The 25,284-nt window shown below is 31.2% G+C and overlaps 1 protein-coding gene across 4 annotated transcripts; it reads left to right on the top strand.

The window, feature by feature from the left end:
* Nucleotides 1-11,153: 11,153 nt before the first annotated feature.
* On the top strand, nucleotides 11,154-23,770 carry LOC110637165 (transcription repressor KAN1). 4 transcript variants are annotated; one of them, XM_021787135.2, is made up of 6 exons: nucleotides 11,154-12,671; nucleotides 12,817-12,893; nucleotides 13,427-13,472; nucleotides 13,847-14,012; nucleotides 22,928-23,018; nucleotides 23,516-23,770. In XM_021787135.2, the coding sequence occupies exons 1-6, from the start codon at nucleotides 11,768-11,770 to the stop codon at nucleotides 23,534-23,536; spliced, it is 1,305 nt and encodes a 434-aa protein (XP_021642827.2). In that variant the 5' UTR covers nucleotides 11,154-11,767; the 3' UTR covers nucleotides 23,537-23,770. The 4 variants fall into 4 exon arrangements, with proteins under 4 accessions (XP_021642827.2, XP_021642824.2, XP_021642825.2 ...); XM_021787132.2 differs by lacking the exon at nucleotides 23,516-23,770 and adding an exon at nucleotides 23,174-23,418 and having other exon boundaries at nucleotides 11,162-12,671; XM_021787133.2 differs by having other exon boundaries at nucleotides 11,166-12,671; nucleotides 22,925-23,018.
* Nucleotides 23,771-25,284: the final 1,514 nt, after the last annotated feature.

Here is a 25,284-nt window from a genome sequence, read left to right as displayed (position 1 = left end):
CTGGTGGATAAACAGCCTTATCATCAACTTTTTACCGTCTGGCTTTCTTTTCTACTTTTGGCTTTTATTAGGACCACCACTTTTCAATATTTATACCTTATTCAACAATAACCAAAACGTACACTTTTTTAAAAATAAATAGCCTACTTAATTCTTAATTTCCATTATTTATGTATAAGTTAGACTTTAAATTGGTTGGAGTTAGATCTAATGTCTGCAATTCATGATGAACCAGTAGATTCCAATTATCCTAAGACACTAGCTAATTCTATGTCAGCAAACATGGCTGCAGGGTTTTGCAATTGGATATATATATATATATATATATATATATATATATATATATAAATATAATGACAATCGAGTATGGAACAAGAATAAGCTATGACAGTATTGATACATCAATGTCTGTACGTTCTGGATATATTTACACACATGTTGTCAAGAGTTTGGATCTGTATCTCTCCTGCCTACTCTATGGGTGACCACTACAACCTTTTCAAAAGTAAATTAAAAAAATAATAATAATAATAATAATTCAAAAGTACTGCCTACACAAAACAATTCCATGCATCATAAACCAAATAATTATAATTAATGGATTATATAACTAGAAATAGCATTACCCCTTTAATATAACTCTTACCATAATTAAAAATGATAAATCTCAAAAAAAAAAATAAAATAAAATTTGAAACCACCCAATTTTTTATTTTTCTTTTTTCATTTTTCTTGATATATACTTAACACGCAAAAAAAAACCGTAACCCTCCCCGGCAGGCGCATACATATTGTGTATGTGCGGTGAGGGTGCAGTTTTGTCCTATCTCTTATTCACTCAAATGCTTTTTACATATGCATGGTGTGGTTGTGCCTTTCATCGGTATGTAATGTAACACAAAAAAAAGGATTAAAGACTTAAAGGTTTAATTGATTTGTCTCCAAAGTTGAAAAGAATCAAGAATGTCAATCAAAGAGCCCACCACACTCTGTCTCATATCTAGAAATATGTTACTCTAGTAAAGTTCAAAGGATATTGCTGCTTTTACCATCCATTACTCTCTTCATACAAAAGCACCTCTTTCTTTCTTTTTCCAGTTAACTTATTACTAATTTTTTTTCAATAAAATTGCATGGATATATGCAATATCAGACCTCACCATCACCTTTGCCTGGTATTATTGGCTAAGTCCTGGCCCTATGTAGTACAGAATAACAACTGTTCAGCTAAAAAGAGAAGGTAAAGAGGACAGAAATACAAAAGGAAGCTAGGAAAGAAAAACAATTCCAACCATTATTGACTCAATCATATACTTAGATTTAATCCATCGATCCCTAATCTCTTCTCCGGCCACATTCTGTCAATAATAGACTTTCTTCTGCATGTAGCTATGTATACTCTTTAAATCTTTAACTTAAGTCTGATGTTATTAAATGCTGATCAATACGAAGATTCACATTCAAGAATTTGCACCTTTAGATAGTAGATAGTATAAAAAAATGGATCATCAAGTCTGATTGACAATAGTGCTGGAAAAAATTTTATTAATTACAACCAAATAACACAAGTTTTGGCTTGTTTCAGAGTATTGAATGGTAATGCATATTCCAATTCCCAATAGCTACACTAGCCAAGGTTTCAAGTAGTACCTTGCATTGCCAAAAATTTCGTGAAATATGGACATTCTTTTCTCTCCCTTTGTTTCAATTCTTTTCTTTTTTGGCTTGTCTTTTGCTTTTCTAATTATCTTCATCTTAATTAATTTCAAGGTATATATATGTATACACTTTTTTTATTAAGTGGAATTTCTTGGTTCAATCTTGTCAGAATGGGAGGACACAGAGCATATTCTAAAGAACACAACCTCATTCTTCATTACCCTTAACTTATCATATTATGGAATAATTGCCATATTTCAAAAAGTTTATTAGAATATATTATGCTCGTGAGGTGGTGCTTTCCAATTTCGTTTCTATTTTGAGATGTTTTGTTTATGCCTCAAAGGGGAAGAATAATGTTTTGGGCCATCCATAATGACTGAGAAATATAATTAATTATTAATTGAAAGCAGAACAAATGCAATATGTGATCTTGACAATCCAACAACACACACTTCATTTTATATTTGAGTGCTAAGAAATAAATTTGTAAAAGCTTTGGAATTTTCCTGGTTGTAAAGGAGAGAGGACTTCTCTCTTTTTCACATTCTTAATCGATCTTACGTCTTTGTCATCTGTTGGCTTGCCTCTTTATGATTTGATGACTTTCCTAAACTTTTTCTTGGTGAAATGCAATTTGGGAATCATGCAATTGATCGATGATATTGTTGTCGAAAGGGGATCAATTGGGAAATGAATTCATTAATATTAAGTATTAAATTAATGATTGGTTAAATTCAATCTAGGTAGCTAATTTATTTTTTATTTTAATTTTTTTTATCTTAGACATGATTGCTATATTACAATATATATATTTTTTTCAAATTATGTTTTACCTTGTGTGATTTAAAAGCTCACTCACAAATCATAATTGAAAGACAACAAATTATATCAAGCGAATCAATTGATTCGATGCTTCAACATCAAAAATCTTGATAAGTTTCTTTCTATGCATTGCCTTATTCTTTAGGATTCTTTATGTGCATGCTGTCTTTGGGACCCTTTAGATTTGATGATTAATATCTGCCCTTTGGAGGAGGGAAACTAAAATCCCATTTCCCAAACGTATAACCAAGTTGATGAAGTTGGACTACACTTCTGCGAGCTTAATGACTTGCAGTGAATGTCTTGATTATGAAATATTATATTCTTTCGTACATGAAAACTTAATTATAGCTCCAATCGTATTGCTCATCCATCGCCTGTACTCCTGTGGACAAACCCTTCCGGTGCTTGATAGGCTGAAAGCTGAAGGTCATGGCTACATCCTATATATATAATTACACGTTCCATGCAAAAAAATTGGTGGTTGACATTTTTTACTCTCTAATCTACAAGAGGAATGAATCTCTATTCCTTTTAAATCCTAAATGTTGGACATTGCATATGTGAATTAAATCTACAACTATCCAGAAATCATTAATTCCTCCATGATCTTTGTCCTGCCTCATTTCTGATTTCGATACTTGAGTACACCATAGCCCCCTCTAATTAGTAAACAATCCTTTGGTAGATTCCTATCAAGCAAACGAAACCATTAAATGTCATTAGCTAATAGACTTGCGACTGTACTAAAATTGAATATAAAAAAATAAAAAATTGAATTACAATTCAAATCAGCTACAATGTCATGTAAAAACCTTTACCCCAATTTAAAAGACTAAATTATTATATGCTGATGTTTACAATGTAAATATTAAAAAATAAAATAAAAGAAGAGGTAAATAGGTTATTTCATATGGTTCAATAAAAAAATACTGTGCTAATAAAATCCAAAAATTTTTAAAAAAAACATATATAATCTCGTTATACTTAATTGGTATCAAAATTTAATTAAAATATTTATACAAATAATAATATAAAATTAATATAATATAGATTCCATATTAAATTTCAAGTTGCTATAATTAAATAATACTTGAAAACTTACCACTGTCAAAGAGTATTTAGTAGCTTACCGTTGAACCTGTTGTTGGCTTCAATACAGTTTCTTTTTAATTCTTACGGCTTGTTCGGTAATATTTGTTATTCTGGTAGTTATTAATTATTTTAGTAGACATAAGTTATTTTATTAACTATTAGCAATTAATGATTAACTGTTTATATAGTGATTTAAAGTAGAAGTGTTCAGTAAAAATATATATTAAATTAATCATTAAATTTAAAAATAATTATATAATTTTTGGTCAAAATATTTTTTCAACCTTTTAAAAAATTAGAAAATATAGTTTTTCTTGACTAGTTATCAATAATATATCATTGAATAATATAAACAAGAGATGTATTATTTTAATCATGATCAAAATAGTAAATATTATTTTAAAAAGTATTATTGAATAATTCCTTAATAATATTAGCCAAATAATTTAAGGACTGATAGGAAGATCCTATATAGGCAGAAATTAATTTATTCCTAAACAGCACATGGAAAATAACTGTAGTCGGCAATAATTTATGGTTGAAAAATGAACCACTAGTTCCCTTGATCCCTCTGTCAGTCAGTGCAACACAGCTAAAATTATGAAATTATTAAAATCCCCATCAGTAATTTAATTAATAAATCCCCAATTGTCCACTCGATTTATGCTGGTAGGGACAAACATAAAATCTCTCTCTTGTTGACAAGACCTATGTTTTCAATCAAATTTATTTGTTCTCTGCGTTGTGGGGTTCAGCTTAACTTGTCCTTCCATTTTCCATTATTATTCTCCATCCATCGCTGTAAACAATTCTGAAGTGAAAAATGGGTTTCTTTTATGCCAAAGCTAACAATAAATTAATGTGCTCGAGTGAAACAATAAATTTAACAAATAATTTGTGAAATTATGAATAAAAAAAAAATTATAGAACCTTTTAAAAAGCCATTTTAATTGTTCGAGTGAGGAATTATTTATTTATTTAAAGAAGGAATATATATGTATGTGTGGAATGAATTGTTATGTGGGTTAGGAGTAACAATTGATTATGTATAGCAATAGTAGTGGTTGTGAAGGGCATGTCATGAGAGGTTGATGTAATTGTTCTACCAACGATAGAGATATTTCTCAAAAATGAGTTTCAAAAAAGACTTTTCAAAGGGTCTTGAACTCCTTTTACTTACTCATGCAATCCGCTTTCATACAAGTAATGTCATATCACATGTAAAAGGAGGTAATAATACCACCCATCAATTGGCAGATGGAGGAGAGACGCAAAGCCAATCAAACAATTTATTAAGAAAGAGCATTTAATACTCAAGGCCAGGGAGAGACACCTCTTCGTGAAATTTTTTGCAAGTTTGGTTTTCTTTTTATCATTCATGTGATTTCCTTTCACTTGTTAAGCTTCAAAACGAAGGATGGCTCATCCTTTTCCTCATTCTTTTATTAGATCTCTTGTATGTGTCATAACATTAATGTGTATCACCATACTATGCTTCAATTTATTTTATTATTATCATTTTTTTATTCATTTGGCTTGGAAAATGTGCCTCTTTCCTTCTATGTTTTCTTTTTGAGTTGTCAAATGTCAAATCTTTATTTTATAAGTGGCAATTTGGTGAATTCAACTTCACTGTAAGGACATATTTGGGGAAAAAAATATAGTTTATTTTTAGTATTTTTTTAATGTAAAAATTAATAAAATAAAAGTAATTGATGGAAAAAAAGAGATAATTTTAAGTACAAGTTTTAATATAATTTAAATAAATATATTAAAAAAAAAAAAGAGACAGTCCAATTGCAGATTATGAATTGTGGAAACTAATTAATTGCAGAAGTCGTATCAATTGGCATGGGCCGTCCAACCAATACAATTAGTGTGGCTTGGAGGAAGGGCTTGTGCCGTCCAACTTTTTTTTCCCCATTTTTTTTTTTTTTGGTTAATCCAAATATAATATATATAATACTCTTCCATTATAGCAAATGGGAAAAAGTTATTATTAAAAAATAAAAGACCGACATACTCAATAATTTTTTAGAAATATATTTTAAATTTTTATACAATTATTTTAATTTTTTATAAAATATTAAATTATAAATATTTTAATTTTAATTTTAATTTGCGTCAAATAAATAAAAAAATATTTATTGGTGTAGGCCTTTTGTGTAGGTAGGAGGGGTGGAGAAGTGGGACCCGAATAGCAAACGATGGTGATTGATTGGGAGGAGAATGAGCATAATTTTGTATGGTATATAGCTGTGCAAAAATAATAGATTGGGAATTCCATGTTCTCCACCTTGCGTTCTTGTCGAAACAGAGCACCAATTAATGAAGCACATGTGGGATATTATTAGCCTCTGTGATCAGTAGATTGATGCAATCACAATCCAGTGATCATCATCATATCATCGGCAGCACCATCCAATGGCCTTGTGGTCCATTTCTAACCATGGTTTTGCCCTGTCCTGCAAGGCATGAATTTTTTTTTTTTCAGTGATTATATAATGGCGTTCAAAACACATATGAACAGAAAATAATTTTATGATAAATAAATAAATAAATTGTAATAAACATATACTTGCGAACATTTGGGATTTGTAAGCACTACTATTTATTTATATTAATTATTCTATCACTTGATGTGAGTATTTTATTAATATAATAATTTTTTAAAAAATAGTTTATGACTAATAAAATGAAAAATAAATTAAATAAACTTTTATACTTTCTAAGTTTAAAATTATATTTTGGATTAAATAAATATTATACTTGCTAATTAAAACTAAATAAGTTAGCTAATGAAATATTATTTTTTAATAATAAAATATTATTTTTTATTTTAAATATTAAAAATCATTTATTATTTTTAAATATAATAAAATTTAAAAAATAAATTGAAGAAAATGATGAATAAAAATGATTTAATATGTAAATTAATATTTTTAATATTTTATTCTTAAAAAATATTTTCTTTTTTATTAAAAATATATTTATTTAATCTTAATTATAAAGTTATGTCCTTATTTAACCCAAAACTTAATTTTAGATTGATACCAATTAACTGAAAGTACATTGACTTATTTGATAGTCGTCTAATAGAATAATACCACATCATATAAAAAAAATTGATAAACATAAGTGAGACAAATAGCATTTTTGAGGAATGAGATAGGGAGACCTTACCTCTATCCTCATCCTGCGTAATATGTGACACTCTCACAATTGAGCTCCCAAAAGTCTAATTTTTTTCCGCGAGGTTACCGGTAGAGTGAGGTTCGACGGGTATAAATTCTTGTGGGGGCAAGAGAGAGGTACGTGTTAATGGCAGGCAACATGGGCGAAAATGGAATTTTTAGCCAAACAGGCCTACTGGGCAAGCTGGAGAGCCACCGGGCTGCTGCAGGAGCAAATGAGGTTAAGTCAGCGAGCCAAGCCCCAAAATGAGGTTCACTGCAGGCATTGGGCCTGTTGGGTTGAGGAGGGCCCCAAAATAAGGTTCAGGAGGCCTAGCGCGGCTCGAAGGTCAAACGGGGGTGTGGGAACAATAGGCGGGCAAGTTCACAGCGCAAGGCGCGAGCCCGAAGCCCAAGCGGGCGTACAAGAACAACAAGGGGGCATCCCAGGGGCGAAACAAGGTTCAAACGTAGGCAGGAGCTGCTGGGCGCCAGGCACGCGTGGAAACGAGATTCAAATGAGCGCGGGAGCAACAGGCGCGCTTGGGAAGCATTGGCGGGCAACGTTCAAATCTACGTGGATGCTAGGCGCTGCGGGCTACTAGCCCGCTCAAACAAGGTTCACCCACGCTGGCAGCCTGCCAAAATGAGGTTTATCGCCAGTTTTCTGCCAGCTCGCCCATTTTCGAATTTTGGCCGCCAAATGGGTTCCAACTCGGCCAAAACACTATAAATAGGGGTCTTGGGGCTCATTTTCATGCATAGAGTGATCCACAAAGCTCTTTGTACACTTAGCCTATTTTAAAGCTTTAGGCTTGTAAAGCTATTTTATTGAGCTATAAAGTTACTTCCCTTTTGCCAAATTCTCCCAAGTGTGTTCTTCACTTAATTTTCATATTCTCACCATCTTTCACCTTTATCACCCATCTTAGTCTATTTCATATAGACTACTGAAGTTGAGAGGCTGACTTAGGGTCTGTTTGGTTTAACTGTTGAATACAGTTGATAACTGTTAGCTGATAGCTGTTACTGTTAGCTGATGATAACTGTTTTATGTTAAGTGTTTAGTAAAATTATATTTAGCTGTTGCTGTTATATGTGAAATGACTAATAAGGATATATATCATATAATTTATTTTATTATTTAAATAAATATAAAATTATAAATTTATTACATTATATTATATCATTTATTATATTATTTAAATAAATATATAATTATTAATCTATTATATTATATCATTTATTTTATTATTGAAATTAAAAAATAATTATTTTTAAAATAATTAAATAACTTTAAAAATATAGATAAAACAATAAAGTAATTATTATTGTTAATAGAAAAACTTATAATTAATCTTAAGTTTTTAGATATAAATAAATATTTTATATTTTACGTTATTAATAAAAAATATTTAACGAAGCTGAAATACGTTAATTAAAATATTAAAATTATAAATAAAAATATAAAAACATTAATAATATTAATTTTCTAGTTAAATAAAAAAAGATAATATGGTCAAAATAAAAAATAAAACCAAATTAGCTATCAGCTGATGAAAAACAGATCTAAAAATAGAGCTGATATGAACTGCAGCTGATGGGTACCATATCAGTTGCCCATCAGCTATCAGCTTTATTTTTTGAAGCTTGCCAAACACTATAATTCACCTGTTTTAGTGTCTATTAGCTATCAGCTACACCCAACACATAAATCAAACACCCTATTGGTCTTGCCAATTGACTAAGTGCCGCAAGGTTTAAGCCTAGTTTGAGGTGAGCAAACACTTACTCTGTGACAAATATCATGGGCGAAACGAAGTTAAAAAAATTAAATGAGTGCAGAGAAAAGTAGATCGAAGTTAAAAACAATTATCATCTCTATCTTGTTCCAATCTAATTTTCACTAGTTATAAAATAAATTAGCTAAATTAATGAAAAAATATTTTATTATAATATCAAATTATACAAATACATTTCAATTACTTTTGTTTTCCATTTGGGATTTGTATAAAGAATTGCATAGTTTAATTATTGTTTCAATTATTTGTTTTTTATAGCTTAAATTAAACAAAGTTGAACTAAAAGTCCTTGCCAAATTATTGCAATCCAGTTAACTTGATTTTATAAACAATTCAGCTTGATTAATTTCTTATACACTAAAGTGTGGTTATATACAAATTTCAATTTTTATTAAATTCAATCAATTGAGCTCACAATTGTAATACTTTAATTAAATAATTATTTTTAAATTAATAAATTTTAACTTTTTTAAGCATAAATTTTAACTTTATCGTTTGTAGAACCAATAAAAATCAATTTTAAAATTATTTTCCCATTAAATATCACTGATAATAATAATAATAATAATAATAATAATAATAATAATAATAATAATAATAATAATAATAAAAGAAAATGCTTCCTTGGCGACATGCGGAAGAATGGCTTGGAGAAACCTCATTAGAGAAACGACACAAAAATTTGTAAATATAATTTTAAAATTACAGCTCATAGATTTAGAATATTTTATCATGTAATTGTTTTTATATGAATATGTAATATATTATTTTTTAGTATATCGAGTGTACTTCATAATTAATTTTTATTTTGATACGTAATTAAAAAAAAATAGATATTAACCATAATATATCAATAAAAAATATTTTATTTAACTTATTTAATGACAATTAAGTAATTTTGACACTTTGATTTAAATTATAATAAATAAATTATAAATTACCAAGTATTAATTAAAAATTTGAAGTCAATTAATGAAAAAATAAAATTTATTATTTATTAACCTATCTTACGTGATAAAGCTATCTAATTCATTTAAGTTACATGTCAAAGTTAAACTTAAAAGGCTTAATTAAATCTCATCCTATGAATAGTTAAAAATCTAAAATAAAAAATAAATTAAAGAAAATTGAAAATTTAATAATATAATATATGATTTAAATATTTTTTTTTTTAAATTTGATTTAATTATTAGATGCTACAAGTAACTAAGAGGCTTCAATTAACTGAGTTAACAATTGTTAATCTTTAAAATATCCAATAACTGCTATTGAAGAAACTCCATTTTACCTGTTAATTAAAATTAATATGACTTTTTTATTTTTAAATTCAATTACTTTTGTTAGGATTTATTAATAACAAAATTATCCTTTATTTTAATTATTTTTATTGATTATTTTTTTCCTTTTTTAAATGAGAATTATTCATGCTTCTATTTTTAGAAGAGATTTACCACATACTGAATTAGGATTTTTTTTCCTCCTCTCCTTTCATATCTTTTTAAATTTCTTTCAACCTTTTTGAACTCTTTAATAATATTACTAATGAGTATTTTTACCCATGACTACACTTCTTTTTTTTTATTATTATATTTTTCTTATTTTATATTATTTTTTAAATAATTTTCAAATCTGTAGCATTTTGAAAGGGATATAAGTTTATGTTTCATTCTTTCTGATAATTTATTGTTTCTTCATCTGTGAGGACATATTATTTTCTCCATTATGAAGTTGTTAAGCATGATGTTTTCCAAGCCCAGGCCAAACCCCATGATGTCCACAACCAGGCACTACCTTATCAGATTGAAGTGACTCATATGTTGAACGAATCGAGTCATTTTTAGAATAAATGTTTAAATCAAAATTTGTGTAATTATTATTTTAATTATATATACACATTCCTTGATTCTAAATGAATATTAGTATAAATATTTAATTTAAAATTATTAAATTTACTCTTATATAAAATCAAATTTATATTGGAGGTAATTGTTTTTTTTTTTAATTATCTACAGACAAACATTTAAAGAAAGGGGTTAGCTTCTAGTAGAAAGAGCAAGAGATCCCATGTAATTATTAAATTAAAGAAATATTATCTTTAATTAAGCCAAGGGTTTTGGAAACCGTAATTAAAGACAGAGAGTCAATGAGCTGTGCGTAGTGTGTATATATATATATATATATATATATATATATAAAGCAATCCATGACGATGGTGGACAAGGTTGTTGAAAGATTAGCTAGAAGGGAATATTTGGGAGTTAGAGGATGAAAAGGAATTAGAAGGTAATGTGGAATTAGGATTTACACATGAATGCAAACAAAAACCCCTTTGTGGGTCTCTCCCCATCCCAAATGTCAATGCCTCTCTCTATATATCTCCTGAAAACTTCCAAAATAAAAAGCATTTTTTTATTTAATAATTAAATTCTTAAATATAATAAATAAATTTATAGCAAAGACCAGAGAGAGAGAGACAGACAGAGAGAGAGAGAGAGAGGCGAAGAGGGTGGGGGAAAAAGAATCCCTCAGGAAGGAGTCTTTCTCTCTATCGCATTATATCCCGTCGTCTCCGGGGAAGGAAAACCAAAGTCACCATTTTTTTTTTTAAATAAAATTAATAAATTATTTATTTTAAAGTTTTGACCAGAGAGAGAGAGACGTTGTGTTCTTCTTCCTCTAGTGTCATTTTCCAAGATATACTCTCGAGGTGCATCAGCCTCTCTCCTCCATTTCCTTTCCATGCACTTTCTGGACTTCTTTCTTTTACTTATTTTTCTTTAATTTATATATATATTTTTTCCTTCTTAGCTTGACAACACACTTGCTTCTCTTTTCCTCTCTCTCTAATCTCTATCCACCTTTACTCACTCTCTCTTTCTTGAGCATGTTTGTTTGTTGAAGAAGATTAGTGAGTCTTTAGCTCTTTGCCTAACCTCCCTTTAAGCTCTCTCTTCCTGCTCTTCCTCCCCTCCTTCCTCCTTTAGGCTTTAAAGCATAAATCAGCAACTTCTCTTTCAAAGCTTTTTATCCATTCTTGTACCAAAACAAAATCTCTCCCTCTCACATATATTCTTTCTCAGGCAGAAGAGAAAAAGATTAAAAGACCCACTTGACTACTATATACTTGCACTACTCTTTCTTCTCATTTTCTTGAACCCATGTTAGATTAGCCAAGAAGAAAAAGCAACTATCTGATAAAGAAACCAAGTGAAAATGCCATTGGAAGGGGTTTTCATTGAACCAAAGCCGCTTCCTGATCTTTCTTTACACATAAGTCCTCCCAATACTTGCCCTTCTTCAGTATCCAACACCATCAACAATATTAAAGCAGATACAAGCTTCAATCTTTTGATGACCAGACAAGAAGGCATCCATAAATCCAACACTATTAGCTCCATGAGGAATAGTGATTCTCAAGCTTATAGTACTGAGCTCTCTCTAGCACACCCAGCAAATTCCTTGGATGAAGAAACCATAAACAGAAGGAATTTCACAGGTGCTGGAGCTGAAGATCCACCACACAACCCTTATCAACAAAGTCACCATCATCAGCATCATCTACACCATTCTAATACTCACTTAAGTAACATAAATCATGGGGTTTCTCGACTTGATGTATCGGATGGGTTGAGGCCGATAAAAGGTATTCCAGTCTATCACAACCGTTCATTTCCTTTTCTTCCTTCAGAACAGTCAAGAGAGAATAAAGATCCCAAGATGTGCTTCTACCAAATGCCCTATCCCTCTTCCTCTTTGTGCTTTCCTTCTGTTGCTCCTCAGACTTCTTCCCCTTATTATATTGGTGGAGAAGGTTTAGATCCCATGCCCATGCTTAAATCATCAGGGCCTAATCAATCTCTTCCTGCTTACAATCGGCTAGCACCAACGACTAGGTTTAATGGGCTTTCAATGGATGCTTTCAAATCCCACCAACTGCACCACCACCACCACAATCAGTATCGAGTTGGATCCGGTGAGGCTTCTCATGGGTTGATTAGATCAAGATTCTTGCCCAAACTTCCCACAAAGAGGAGCATGAGAGCACCGAGAATGCGATGGACTAGCACTCTTCATGCCCGATTTGTACATGCCGTTGAGCTTCTTGGGGGCCATGAGAGTACAGACCTTTTTCCTTTGTGTTTCTTTTGCTTTTAATTTTTATCTACTTAATTTACCAATTAGTTTTGAGTTCCAGATTTCTTAACACTTAAAGATTATTATTTTGTTTTGATCCTTATTTTTTCTTTAATGGGTTGGTTTAGGAGCTACTCCAAAGTCAGTTCTTGAGCTCATGGATGTCAAAGATCTCACATTAGCTCATGTTAAAAGCCATTTACAGGTAGAGCGCAAAGGAAGCAATCTCTCTCTCTCTCTCTCTCTCTCTCTCTCCTTGCCTCTAAAATGTGAGGCGACCGGTGTTGATAGTGAATCCCAGGGCCGGCACAGTAGCCAAAGAAGGCAGTGAGTGAATGAATGGATGAATAAATTAGAAGAATAGTAGATAGAAATGAGTCTGAAAGTTCTGAGACGTCTCAGGCAGACAAGCTTCTCCTTTTGAAAGAAGAGAAAAAGAGAGAGAGAGAGAGAGAGAGAGAGAAGAATGATAACAGACAAAAGTAGTCATCATTTCTCAATAATAAACATCTCATTACTACCTTATCAAACATCAACCTCGTGATTAATGGTGAATCCAAGACAAACCCAGAAGCCCACGGAGAGAGAGAGAGAGAGAGAGAGAGAGAGAGAGAGAGAAGGATCTGAATTGGGATTTAATTTATTACTAAATATTTATTTATTTTCCATTTTTCCCATTTTTCTTTTTCTCTTTTATATAGAATGGTCTTTGCTAAATGCTTCCCAATGACTTTGCAGATGTATAGAACTGTTAAGACCACTGACAAGCCTGCAGCCTCCTCAGGTAATTCGTATTGCTATGTCTTCATTTTAACCATTTCTTTTTCTTTTTTTCTTTTCCTTTTTTTTTTTTTAATCTTTGCTTTCCATTCTCTGTACATCGTTCTTTTATCTATATTAGTATCGTTTTCAGTATTTTACTGCTCCCATTTTGAAAATTGTCTCCCAATTCCATTCATTTATACTAAACTCTATTAAGATAAAAGACACATTGCCGATATGCACATACATCCATCCATCTATATATATATATATATATATATATATATGCATGTATACAAGCATGCATGCATGGATACATTACATATCTCTGCAGTCTGCATACATTGCTTGGGTACATTCATTTCATATGACCCTTTTGATGGTGTTTTCTTGAAGGCCAATCAGATGGGTCTGGAGAAGAAGACATATCCCTAGTGGGCAATGGAACTGACGGAAGCCTACGGCGATTTACTGATCAGAGAAGACCTTCAGATGGGTCACTAGTGCAACAAGAAATGGACTACCCTTCTACTGCTACCACACTCTGGAGTAATTCTTCAAGGTACTCTTCCTTTCCTTCTCCATCTCTCTCTCTATGGATGTAAAACCAATGGACTACTGCAATGGTTTCCTTTTTCTTTTGAATGGTACCTTATATCTTAGAAATGCAAACCCACGTCCTCCATTTTTGAACAATAAAAGAGTTATTGTGGCAGCTTTTGCTTTCTTTATTTTCTTGTTTCTTTTCTTTTAGTCTTTTCTGTTTTGTGGAAGATCTTCCCCCTGAGATGAGATTTGCAGGTAGCATCAGTTCAATAATTATTAAAGAAAAGCTACTAAGTGAAATCAAATATGCGCTAATTAGGATAAGAGAAAGCAACCATAGCTTCATGCACTTTTTCTTTTTGTAGCTTTAGAACTATATCATATTACCGTTCTTATCATTATTAAACTATCTGGATCTTATTCCCTCCACGAGGGACATTTAGCATATTTATCATGACCAAAAAGACTACTTCCTTAGACTTAAGTGCTCTTCTTTTTCCAAAGTTCAAATTAAATATGCTATTGTAACCCATTTCTCCATATATAAATAGAGCTTCTATTAGCTAGTGTTCTTGATATTCCCTTTTGTCGTTCTTCTTTCCCAGTTTAACACACAATCCTTTTTTTTTTAATTTATTTATTAATTTTTGTTCACATTGGATTACATAACTGAAGTAGCTCTGCCTCTTTCCATGGTCTAAGTTCCCGACAAACTTGTTCGTGAACTTTATTGGAAGCTATAAGAAAGTAATAGAAGAGGAGAAATATTTAATTAATTTTTTTATAAAGAAAAATTTTATTAGAAATAGAATAGGAAAAATTTACCAAACTCAGTTTCAACTAAACCGTGGTCGATAATCGCAAATACACCGGACTTAGAAACTATATATATATATATATATATATATTAGGTGAAAGTGCAAAAATTTGTTATGCGCATAGAGGAGGTTTAAGATAATACAAGTTTGTTCTTCTTGCATCTGCTAAGGGATATAAATGTGAAAATAATTTATCTCAAAATTTCTTGTCTCACATTGATAGCAAATCAAGGAACAAAGCCAATAGATGAGGTATTTCATATCAAGAGAAGGAGTTGTTGAACTGTAAAATAGATTAAACTTCACTCTTCCTGTGTGTTGCCATAGCTTTAGCATCAGAAGATTTTCTATCTCTAATTATTTAACGCGAATAAATAAAGAAGAAAATTTAATCATATGCGAGGGAGGAGCAATGAAAAGTCAAAATTTTTTTTTCTTTCTTTTTCTCTTGTATGATCTTATTTGTTCATTCATTTTCTGCATATATAAGTTCAATTAACATCCCAAATTGGGATGATAGCATAAACTAATTCTAATCATAAATATAGTTTGTTTTAGTTGATAATTATTCGATATATATAGTTTTTTTCTAATAATCTTTGTAGATTAGTACATATATACACACACATCTCTTAAGAGTACATGTCAAGAACATATCATCATTATAAACTTTTGTTGCCTTTTCTGATCAACGACATAGATAAAAAAGTTTTCAGTATGGGAAATGTTTTAACTAAGTGATGTTTTCAAAAAAAGAAAAAAACTTAAGTGATATTAAAATTATTTTTTGAATTGTGCGATATCAAATTCAAGTTTCGGTCATAACCAAATGAATTTAAAAAAAAAAAAAAACATCAGACTTGGATGCATCGAACTAACAATCTCAATCTCTCTAGTCGATATAGAACTCACATTAATTACTAAAGAAAAAAATGAGAAAGCAATTTCAAATTATTTAAAATTTCACCTTAGGATACCCTTAGGCTTCCTTACTCTCTATAAATTTTGATTTTGCTAGAAAACAAATGAAACAATGGAAGAAACTATCCTTGATAATTTTATGAATTTCGTATTGTGTGAAATAAGAGAAAAAAAATTAATTAAGAATAACATTTTATCTTTTAAAATTTTGCTTTTCATTACCGCGCCGTAGCTTTTTTTGGCTTCAGAAATAGGGGGAAAAACAAAAGAAATTTTGTAAGAAAGGAAAGAGAGAGCTACAAGAGTTTGAAGTTTAGATTTTTGTACTATGAAACTAACACTTGACCACTAGTTTAATATCTGAAAAAGATAGATATATATGCATATAAGGGTTTATGTGCGAGACAGTGAAGGCAGACAGTAGATATATACGTTGTGATCAGGACTAACAAGATGGCTACATTCTTGGATAGACAAAACGGCCATTGAACACTCTATTTATGCACCCCTCACCTACCACGATATGGACAAACATGCTCTTGAAGAAGAATAATCTACTAATAAATTGTCATCATAGGGTGTATATGTAAGCACCTTGCAGGAGAAATATAAAGGTGGGGACCTGGGGTCTTGTTCTATTTATTAGGAGCAAAGAGAGATAGAGCTTCCGAAAAGATTTCCATCTGAGATATTCTTTCCATGCTACTAATATAAACATCTTCTTTAGGTTACTCTTAAAGTCTTGGAAGCATGCAAATTTTAGTAGGACAGGTGGTGGTGGTGTTTCCATCCACTAAAACCAAAATGTGATACATTTTCATTCATTCGGATTATACAAAAAAATACAGGTTCTTTTAACCTCTGAACTTGCATTAATGAAAACGAGAGATCTACTCCTTTCTTTAGTGGACTAGACGACATGGGCCAAGCCTTATTTTTTTAGGGAGAATTACTTTTAGTGCATAGAATTTGCCATTATGGAGAATTACTTTTAGTGCATAGAATTTGCCATTATTCATTAAGTCATATTAGTTACTTTCTAAAATTTAAATTCGTTAAATGAAAAGTTCCTTTCTTCCATATTATACAGATTTAGTCATTAATGTTTGTAAAAATATGAAATTTAACCTTGTTCATACCCTCATCATCTCTGCCACCCACCCCAATACCCGATCATTAATCTCTCGCTCCTAGTCCTAACCTCTCCATCCCAAACTCAGATGCTCCCCCAACCAATCTGAGCTAGTCACGAACCAACATTCCCTCCCTTTGCTGGTCGTGAGCCTCCCTCATTTGTTACACTCGATCATCATTAACAAACTAATAAAGATTCACAGGCAAAACAATAGAGCACTGCAGAAGAATGAGCAGAGGGAGAAATGATGGTAGTGGTGGTAGTGTTGAGAGAGAGAGTGTAAGGAGGGATTTAGAGAAGAATTGGCTTGAGAAAAGGCAAAGTACAGGGATGCCCATAGGAATTGTGTTGCGAAATTATGCACACTCATACTAACGAAAATAAGAGAAAAGAAATAATCAAGAAGGGAGACATAAGGTCTGTTTATGTGCAGAAAATAATTTTTTTCCTTTTTCCTTTTTAAAAACTTTAATTTTCATTTTTCATTAAAAATATGAAAAAATATGAAAAAATGTGTTTACTTCGCAAAGCAATTTTCTAATTCAAAAATTTTAAAAATTATTCATATATTTCATAATTAAAATAAATAAATTATTATAAATATTTTTTTATAAGCAAGTAAATTTTATTAAAATATTTAGCTGAGCAAAATATTATAAGATATATTTAAAATTCATTTTATTATTAAAATTATTTTAGTGTGTTTTCTTTTATTTTATAATAACATAATTAATTTTATCATTATAAATAAAATTTTTTTCTTAAATAATTATTTAATTTTAATTATGAAAAATTATAGTATAATTTTAATTATAGAAAAGTAATTATTTTCCGGTTAGAAAACAATTAGAAAATATAACTTTTATTATAAAGGAAAATAATAGAAAATAACTTATTATTTTCTAAATTATAATTAAAATTCGGAAAATTGACACATTTGAACACCAAACTCTATTTTTCAGTTTTTCTAGAAAATTTTTACAAAAAAACTACTTTAGCATTCCATTGGAGATTTAACATGGTTTATTAGCAATTTGCCTACCATCTATTCTCTTTTACTATGAGAAAATTTGCCATAAGGCGACAACTTGCAATCCCTTCAAATTATACTAGAGATGTCCTTTTATATAGCTAGCAATTGAAGGGTCACAAAATATAGTTATGTCCATTTTTCATCAGTATTAGATAGCCCTAATCCATTATAATTAGGATTTCTAGTCTAAACCTCCGTTTATTTTATGAAAAATAATTTATACATGAAAAATATTTATTTTTTAAGAAAATGATTTTCATAAAAATATTTTTTATTATTTAGTTGCAATATTAAACTAATAGTATGTATTTATTTTATACAAATATAAGTTTTCTTATTTTAATAAGATTATCAAAGTCTAAAAAATAATTTTCACTTTTGAAAAGAATAAGTCATTTTCCTTAAAAATAACTTAATTTTTCCTTTTATCAGGAAAATATTTTCCGTTGACCCATTTTTTTAATGCCCTAATGCTAGAAAATGCATAAAATATTAACAAAATTGTTAGAATTTTTTTTCTTCAAAACGATTATTAGACTTTACATGGCAAAGTCGTATAACTTTTTGGACAGCAAAGTTTTGTATCAACCTATGTTAATATGACCGTAGCATTTTACATGTTCAGGCAGTTAATCTTCTAAACAACACCGCTCCAAGCGTACCATGTTAACATGGCCGTGGAATTTTACACACCCAGGCCATGTGACCCTCTTTATATGAGGACCCTCTTATATGGCTGAGCTGTGTGATTTCCTTACTTCACATAGCCAAGTGATGTAGCTCATTGCCTCCACTTGCTTTGAAGCCTGAAGGGGTTCGCTTCGCTTCACCTATCCGTGCATGACATCTCTTTTTAGAGCCTTTAGGTGTATTGTAAATCTTCTATCATAAGCCATTCTCTCCTGCTTGCAAAAGAAAGCTTTTATCCTCGATTTGAAATTAGAGTTACAAGTTTTTCCATTTAGGCATGGCTATGGTACAACATGCATGGAAGACAAACATAAATGCTTTCAAGACATTGAACTATGATGTAAAAGTTAGAGTTTTGGTAATTGATTGGCTGATATTATTCTTATCCCAACTGCAGCAATTATAGATGGTTCTACTTGTTATAACAGACGTTATATTGTTTCCCAATCAAATTTGTGATCTAGTTCTATAGTTAATTAAAAGATTCTTGTTGCACAAAAAGTTGGCCTCCTTATCTCCTTCCTCTACTTCCAACCTTAGTGTGTTTGTCTTTGTTTGAGCTTCTTTTTGGTGCTAACTACTTCCTTTTTGCTATTCCTTGTCTATAATTACAATATGGAAATCTTTAATTTTTGCTAGTTTCTTCTCTCCCATGCTTGCCTGTTGCAACTATTATTGGTTTTGGTTTTGGTGGTGGTGGTGGTGGTGTTGTTGTAAGGTTTGAGGAAGAGGGTGGGTTAAGAAGTTAGGTAGTTCATATGGGTTCTTTGAGCTTAAAAGCCCTTGAGATCCATGAACATGAGGAGAGGCAAAAGAAATTGAAAAAAAGAGGATTCCTCTTTGATATTGAAGAAGTGGAATTCGTGTTGGATGAGGAAGGGGAAGAGATCTTGATAGAGCATAACTAGAGGGAGAGAGAGAGAGAGATCTCGAGAGTTGGGGGGGGGGGGGGGGTGGAATAGTGAGAAAAGAGAGATTCAATGGGTAAAATTGGTATTATGAATTTTTTTTTTCATTGATCTGCACTTCTATTCATTAAGTAGCCAAAAAAACATAAAAACATGAATGGAATGATGACGCAGCATGTAATGCAAAAAATGATTGACACACAATCAAACCCTTGAAACTAAACAACATCTAATCTAAGATCTTAAAATAAATAAGACTTAATCCAAAGTCTAAAATAAATAAAGCAAAAACAGCTTTAGGAAGAAAAATAGTTCATTGAATAAATCTTAAAACTTATACATAATGAAAATATAATAGGTATTTATATAATTCTAAATTCTAATCTAGATGAGAATAAATTAAAAAGTTTTAGTCTAAATAGAAAATATATTAAAAGACTTAAATAAAATAGAAGTAGTATTTTAGAGTCTGAATATATTAGAAAATATAAATAAAACTTATCTAATAAAAATAAAGAATCCATCTCAAACTAGAAGTCCTTGTGAAATATAGAAAACACAAGTCTTCTAGTCTGATATGGATTTGTGCACCGCATTATTCACCCACACTTTAGAGAAAATTTGACCTTAAATTTTAAAGTGTTAATAAATTAAAATCTCCATTGAAAGATCACACCGTATCTTCTTCTTGAATAATATCAATAAGATTGGCTTGAACAAATTTGATTTGAATAATTTTGCATCTTCCTTCGCATACTTAGGCTCACCTGGATAAATAAAATTAACAAAAATACTAGAAAAATTATTAGAGAAAATTTCAATCTTCTATGAAATCTCCTTAGCTTGATGTTTTTCTTCGCCCATGACACTCTCTCTAAACTCTTCATCATTCACTATAGCAAAAGGCATTGCAAAAGTATCAAATTCAAATTCAAGATGATTCTTTTGTTCTACAAAATCTTTTAATGGCTTGTCTTCAATATTTTGTATGAACATTGACCTCTTCATCAAGTATGTCGATTCATCTTATTCACAATCTTCCTTTTCATCCTCTCCATTAGGTCCACGATAAATTTCATCATAATCATCATCATGTTTTTTAACAATGTGATTTCCTCTTTAGATATTTATTAGACCTGTGCCCCATCTCATTGCACCTATAGCATTTGACTGAAACGGGCTTAACATAGGGACTATTGATCTTTAGAGAGTTAGAACTATTGGCTTTATTGTTGACGCTTGTAGGATTCTTACCTATGTCCACACTACCACCCAAAGAAACATCTTGTAAGGTTTTCTTCTTTTCAGTTCTAACTTAGTGGTCATCTTTATCATATGTGGGATAATAAATTTGGCGAGTTTTCTCTCGTAACATTATCTCAGCTTTCAAGGCCAAGCTCCTTGCCTCTGGCACGCTCATAACCATCTGAATTTCGATTTTATCATGAATTGAAGGTTTTAATCCCCTCAAATATCGCATTGCTTGTTGATTATCACTTTCGGACAAGTGATTTCTTGCTACCAACCTCAAGAATTCAGCGCTATATTCATTAACACTCCTATTTTCCAACAAGTAATTTTGGTAAGTTTTAAATAAATATTGTTCATAATTTGGAGGTAAAAATTTACCCCTTAATAATTATTATATCCTCCTCCATGTGGTGACTGGATTGTGCCCTTCTCACCTCTTTGTCTCTTTAAATCAATCCCACTACACGGAAGCTCCTCCCTTTAATCTATAAGCCATTAATTTTACCTTTCGTTACTCTGGAATTTCAGCATACTCGAAGAAACGATCTACCTTAGTTAACCAATTAAGAAAACCTTCAATATCAAGATCTCCACAAAAGGTAGGGATATCCATCTTCAATTTAAACTCATCATCTCTCCTGTAGTTTTGTTAGAAATTTTGGCCAGCTCTCCTTTGTCCTTGGCATGCACCATATCCCAAGTCCATCTCCTCATCATTGCTTATATCATCATTCATCATGGCTCTTCTCCTTGGATTGACAAGATCACGATCAAATTCAACTTTACCGAGGTTAGCTCCACCGGCTTGAATAGGTTCTTGATTCCTATTTTCATGAACATTCACCCTAGCACATAATTGCTCTTGGATCTCTTGTAATTATCGCATAATTTCTATCATAGAGTTTCGTTGCTCTTCGATTACTCTCCAAACAGTTGGTAACCCCTAATCACTATCATGAGATTGATTGCCACCACCACTACCAGTATTGGCCTTCGTAATAAGGGTGAAATCCCTACTCTGATTTCACTTGACGTAATGTGTAGTGTGAAAAATGACCGACACACAATCAAACCCTTAAAACTAAATAAGATCTAATTCAAGTTCTTAAAATAAATAAGACTTAATCCAAAATCTAAGATAAATAAAGCAAAGACAGCTTCATAAAGAAAAATATTTCATTGAATAAATCTTAAAACATATACATAATGACAATACAATGGGTATTTATAGAATTTTAAATCCTAATCTAAGTAGGAATAAATTAAAAAGTTTTAATCTAAATAGAAAATATATTAAAAGACCTAAATAAAATAAAAGTAGTATTTTAGAGTCCTAAATATATTAGGAATATAAATAAAATTGTTTTAAAAAAAATACAAGTTTTCGAGTCTGATATAGATTTGTGTACCGTGTCAAATGATATTTTGCACAGATGGTTACCCCTAGGCTCATTGGCCTCAATGTGCTTTGGAAGGCCTTGTACTTGCTAAACTCATTGAAATTTGGACCTATATATGAATGTTCATTTCTATTTTAGTTGGTAAAATTAAAACTAGCATTTGAATACACACTGGGATTTTCTTCAACTTTATATGGGTCATAATTAAGTGTTAATGTGGCATATATGAGCTACACAATAATGGTATCTCAACCCTCTTTACATATAATCCTCATCGTATCAATGGATACTCAAATCCAAGAACCCCACTCCCTTTAACAGCGTATTTGAATGGAGTGAAGGAAATATTTATAAAGTAAGGTAACAAAATCTTCTCAACACACCAATTTAGTGAGTTGAAAAAGTAAAGGTTTTAGAGGTTTTCAAATCTTTGAAAACCTTACCTCCTTTAAAAAACCTTACCTCCTTTAGAAAACCTTCCTCCCAAACAAGTATGTTACTTTAAAAACCTATCCCTTACCTCTAAAAACTTCCTCCTAAGACAAACTAAATGGTTATAGGAGACCAATTAAGTTCTTTTTTTTTATAGATTTAAAGCCTAACCTTAAGAGAATTAAGTAAAGCCAATTTTACATTGCTTGTGGCTCCTTGTGCCCCAGAGGCCTTTCTTTTATAGTTCTGAAGTTTAAATACAAGATTTCTATAATGGTCTATGAAGCAATTTAAAGTTGCAAACTAAACAAATCTCTTATATTTATGTGCATGTGAATAGTAGAGAAACCTGGGCACAGACAAACTCCAATGACATGGATGGGCATAGAGAAACAACATTCCAGTCTCAGCAAAGATCTGGACACCTAATTGAGGTATTTATATGTAGCATATGCACATAAAATTAGCACAACGAGCAGCTTTAATTTGGAGTCTACATCTTCAATTGCATATTTTGCTTAGATTTTTATTTGGTACACACTATAGCGAAGGGGTAACCATATGTGCAAAACATATTATTGCACTGCAGGAATGCAATTCAACTCGGCTGAAACGCTACTTAGGGACTAATATGGATTGCAAGAAACCAAGCTTGGAATTCACATTAGGCAGACCAGACTGGCAAGGAAACGAACACAACTAATATAATTTTGCTACAGCTTTGTTGTCTAGTTCTTTTGATTGAAATTGCCTTGACTATTTCATTAGTCTTCAAGAATGAGAAGGCATACAGCTATTTATATATACAAATATATATAATATATTGTTAACAAAGCATGAGGAGGAGGAGGAGGAGGAGGGTTAATTATTTTCTAGCTCAATGCATTTTAAGTCTTTTTTTTTTTTTTTATTGAGATATTTCTTTTCAAAGGTTTTGCATGTGGTTAGCTAGCATGAAAGAGTTGTAATGGAAAACATAACATGAGACCAGGAAGCCCTTGATTCTGCAGTTTGTTGAAGAGGGAATAGTCATCATCGATCGATCAACTCTAGCTATATCAGAGGACAAATTAAGTTTCCTCATAGTTAGGGTTTTTTGGTTACTTTTGTTCTGTGTTTGATTACTTTGTAATTTACTTGTAAAGCTTAAATATGCTAATGAAACCGGCAATCTTCTTGATCCCCATTTTTTTATTCTTTTTTATTATTAGCATTTTTTTAATGAGAGTCAAATTTATTATGACTTATTAGCAATTGTAATCACCACTTAAAAGAGAAAATTAGAATTCTAAGCTCTAGTCCCATATCATTGTGGTCCTCATAATATCCTAATTGGGATCAGTTGCTAAGGGATAGATATGAAGGTACCAGCTTCTTCGCAATGTGCTCAAACCCCATACGAGTCTAATCACTACCTAAAAGAGTAAATTGTCATTTTCATCAATGCCTAAAAATGAGATGAAAACAAATAGATGACAGATACCTAACAGAGAATACTTGGTTTAAAAGATTTAGTGAATAATGACATAAAATAGCATTAGTTGGCATATGTCAAGTCAATTGACAAGAGCTTTTTGGGTTTTAAAGAAAGATGATTCTTAATTAGTTAAAGTATGAAGCATCGGTTCACTTTCTCCTTAATCATCTGCAAATGTCTACTCTGCGTAATTCTTCTGTCTTTCCTTTTTCTTAATATAATTTGGAGAATGCAGTGTGAAAGCCATGCCCATTTTAATTTTTCCTTCACATATGCACCTTTTTGTTTTGAAGTTCTTTCACTTTGGCCTCCTCTTTCTTGGTTATGCCCTCCTTACTTCTAATTCAATTTTAATGGCATCTTAGGATTCCAATTTCCATGTTGAAGTTTCTTTTGTATCATGTTCTTAAAAGAGGAGAGGGGGATGAATTCAATCATTTCTTAAGGCCACGGTCAAATAATTTAATTCTCACATAATTAAAAATGATTCATGAGCCTTTTACCACATAGAATAGGAATTAAAAAATATTTCTTCCAACAAAAACATGAAAAAACTCATCCTTGATCCCCGTATGATTTTTTTTTCTCTTAACACATAATTAAATTCTTCTCCTTCTTTTCCATTTCTGTAACACCCCAAAATTTTAAATTTTATGAGCATTTTTGGTATTTTAATTTTATTTAAATTTTAGGAATTTTTTTGAGATTTTTCGGATTTTAAAAATCGAGTTCGATTTTCCGAAAATATAAACTTTAATGATTTTTAAAAATTTATTTAAAGACCACGTGGCAAAACTAAAAATATATTTGGAGTCTACGTATTTTTCTGAGTTTTCTGAAATTTTTTCGGAATTTTTGGACCTCGTTTTCGGTCCCGAGGCAGAGTAAAAATTCAAAAGTTTGGCTACTTAATAGTAACGGCCGAATCGAACCGGACCGGATAGGACCGGTCGAATCGGACCGTCCTTGTTACTTCTTCCCTGTTTCTGCCCCGCGCGCGTCGTCCCTCTACCTTTTCTCTATCCATTCTCTCTCCTCCCCACCCGTGGCCAACCCAACCACCACCACCTCAAGAAACTGCGCCATTGACCAGCCGGCCGCCCAAACGAAAAATGCCATGGCGCCCTCACAAGACGCCGCTTCAGCTTCCCCGGCCAAATCCAGCCGATCCGGCCATCAATTGGACCGGGTCTTGTGTCAAAAATCATCTACTCGGCGAGAGC

Source organism: Hevea brasiliensis, chromosome 16, assembly GCF_030052815.1.
Source record: "Hevea brasiliensis isolate MT/VB/25A 57/8 chromosome 16, ASM3005281v1, whole genome shotgun sequence".
NCBI classification, from domain to species: domain Eukaryota; kingdom Viridiplantae; phylum Streptophyta; class Magnoliopsida; order Malpighiales; family Euphorbiaceae; genus Hevea; species Hevea brasiliensis.
Note: the sequence above shows the minus strand (reverse complement) of the source record. Positions and strands in the feature narration are given on the sequence as shown.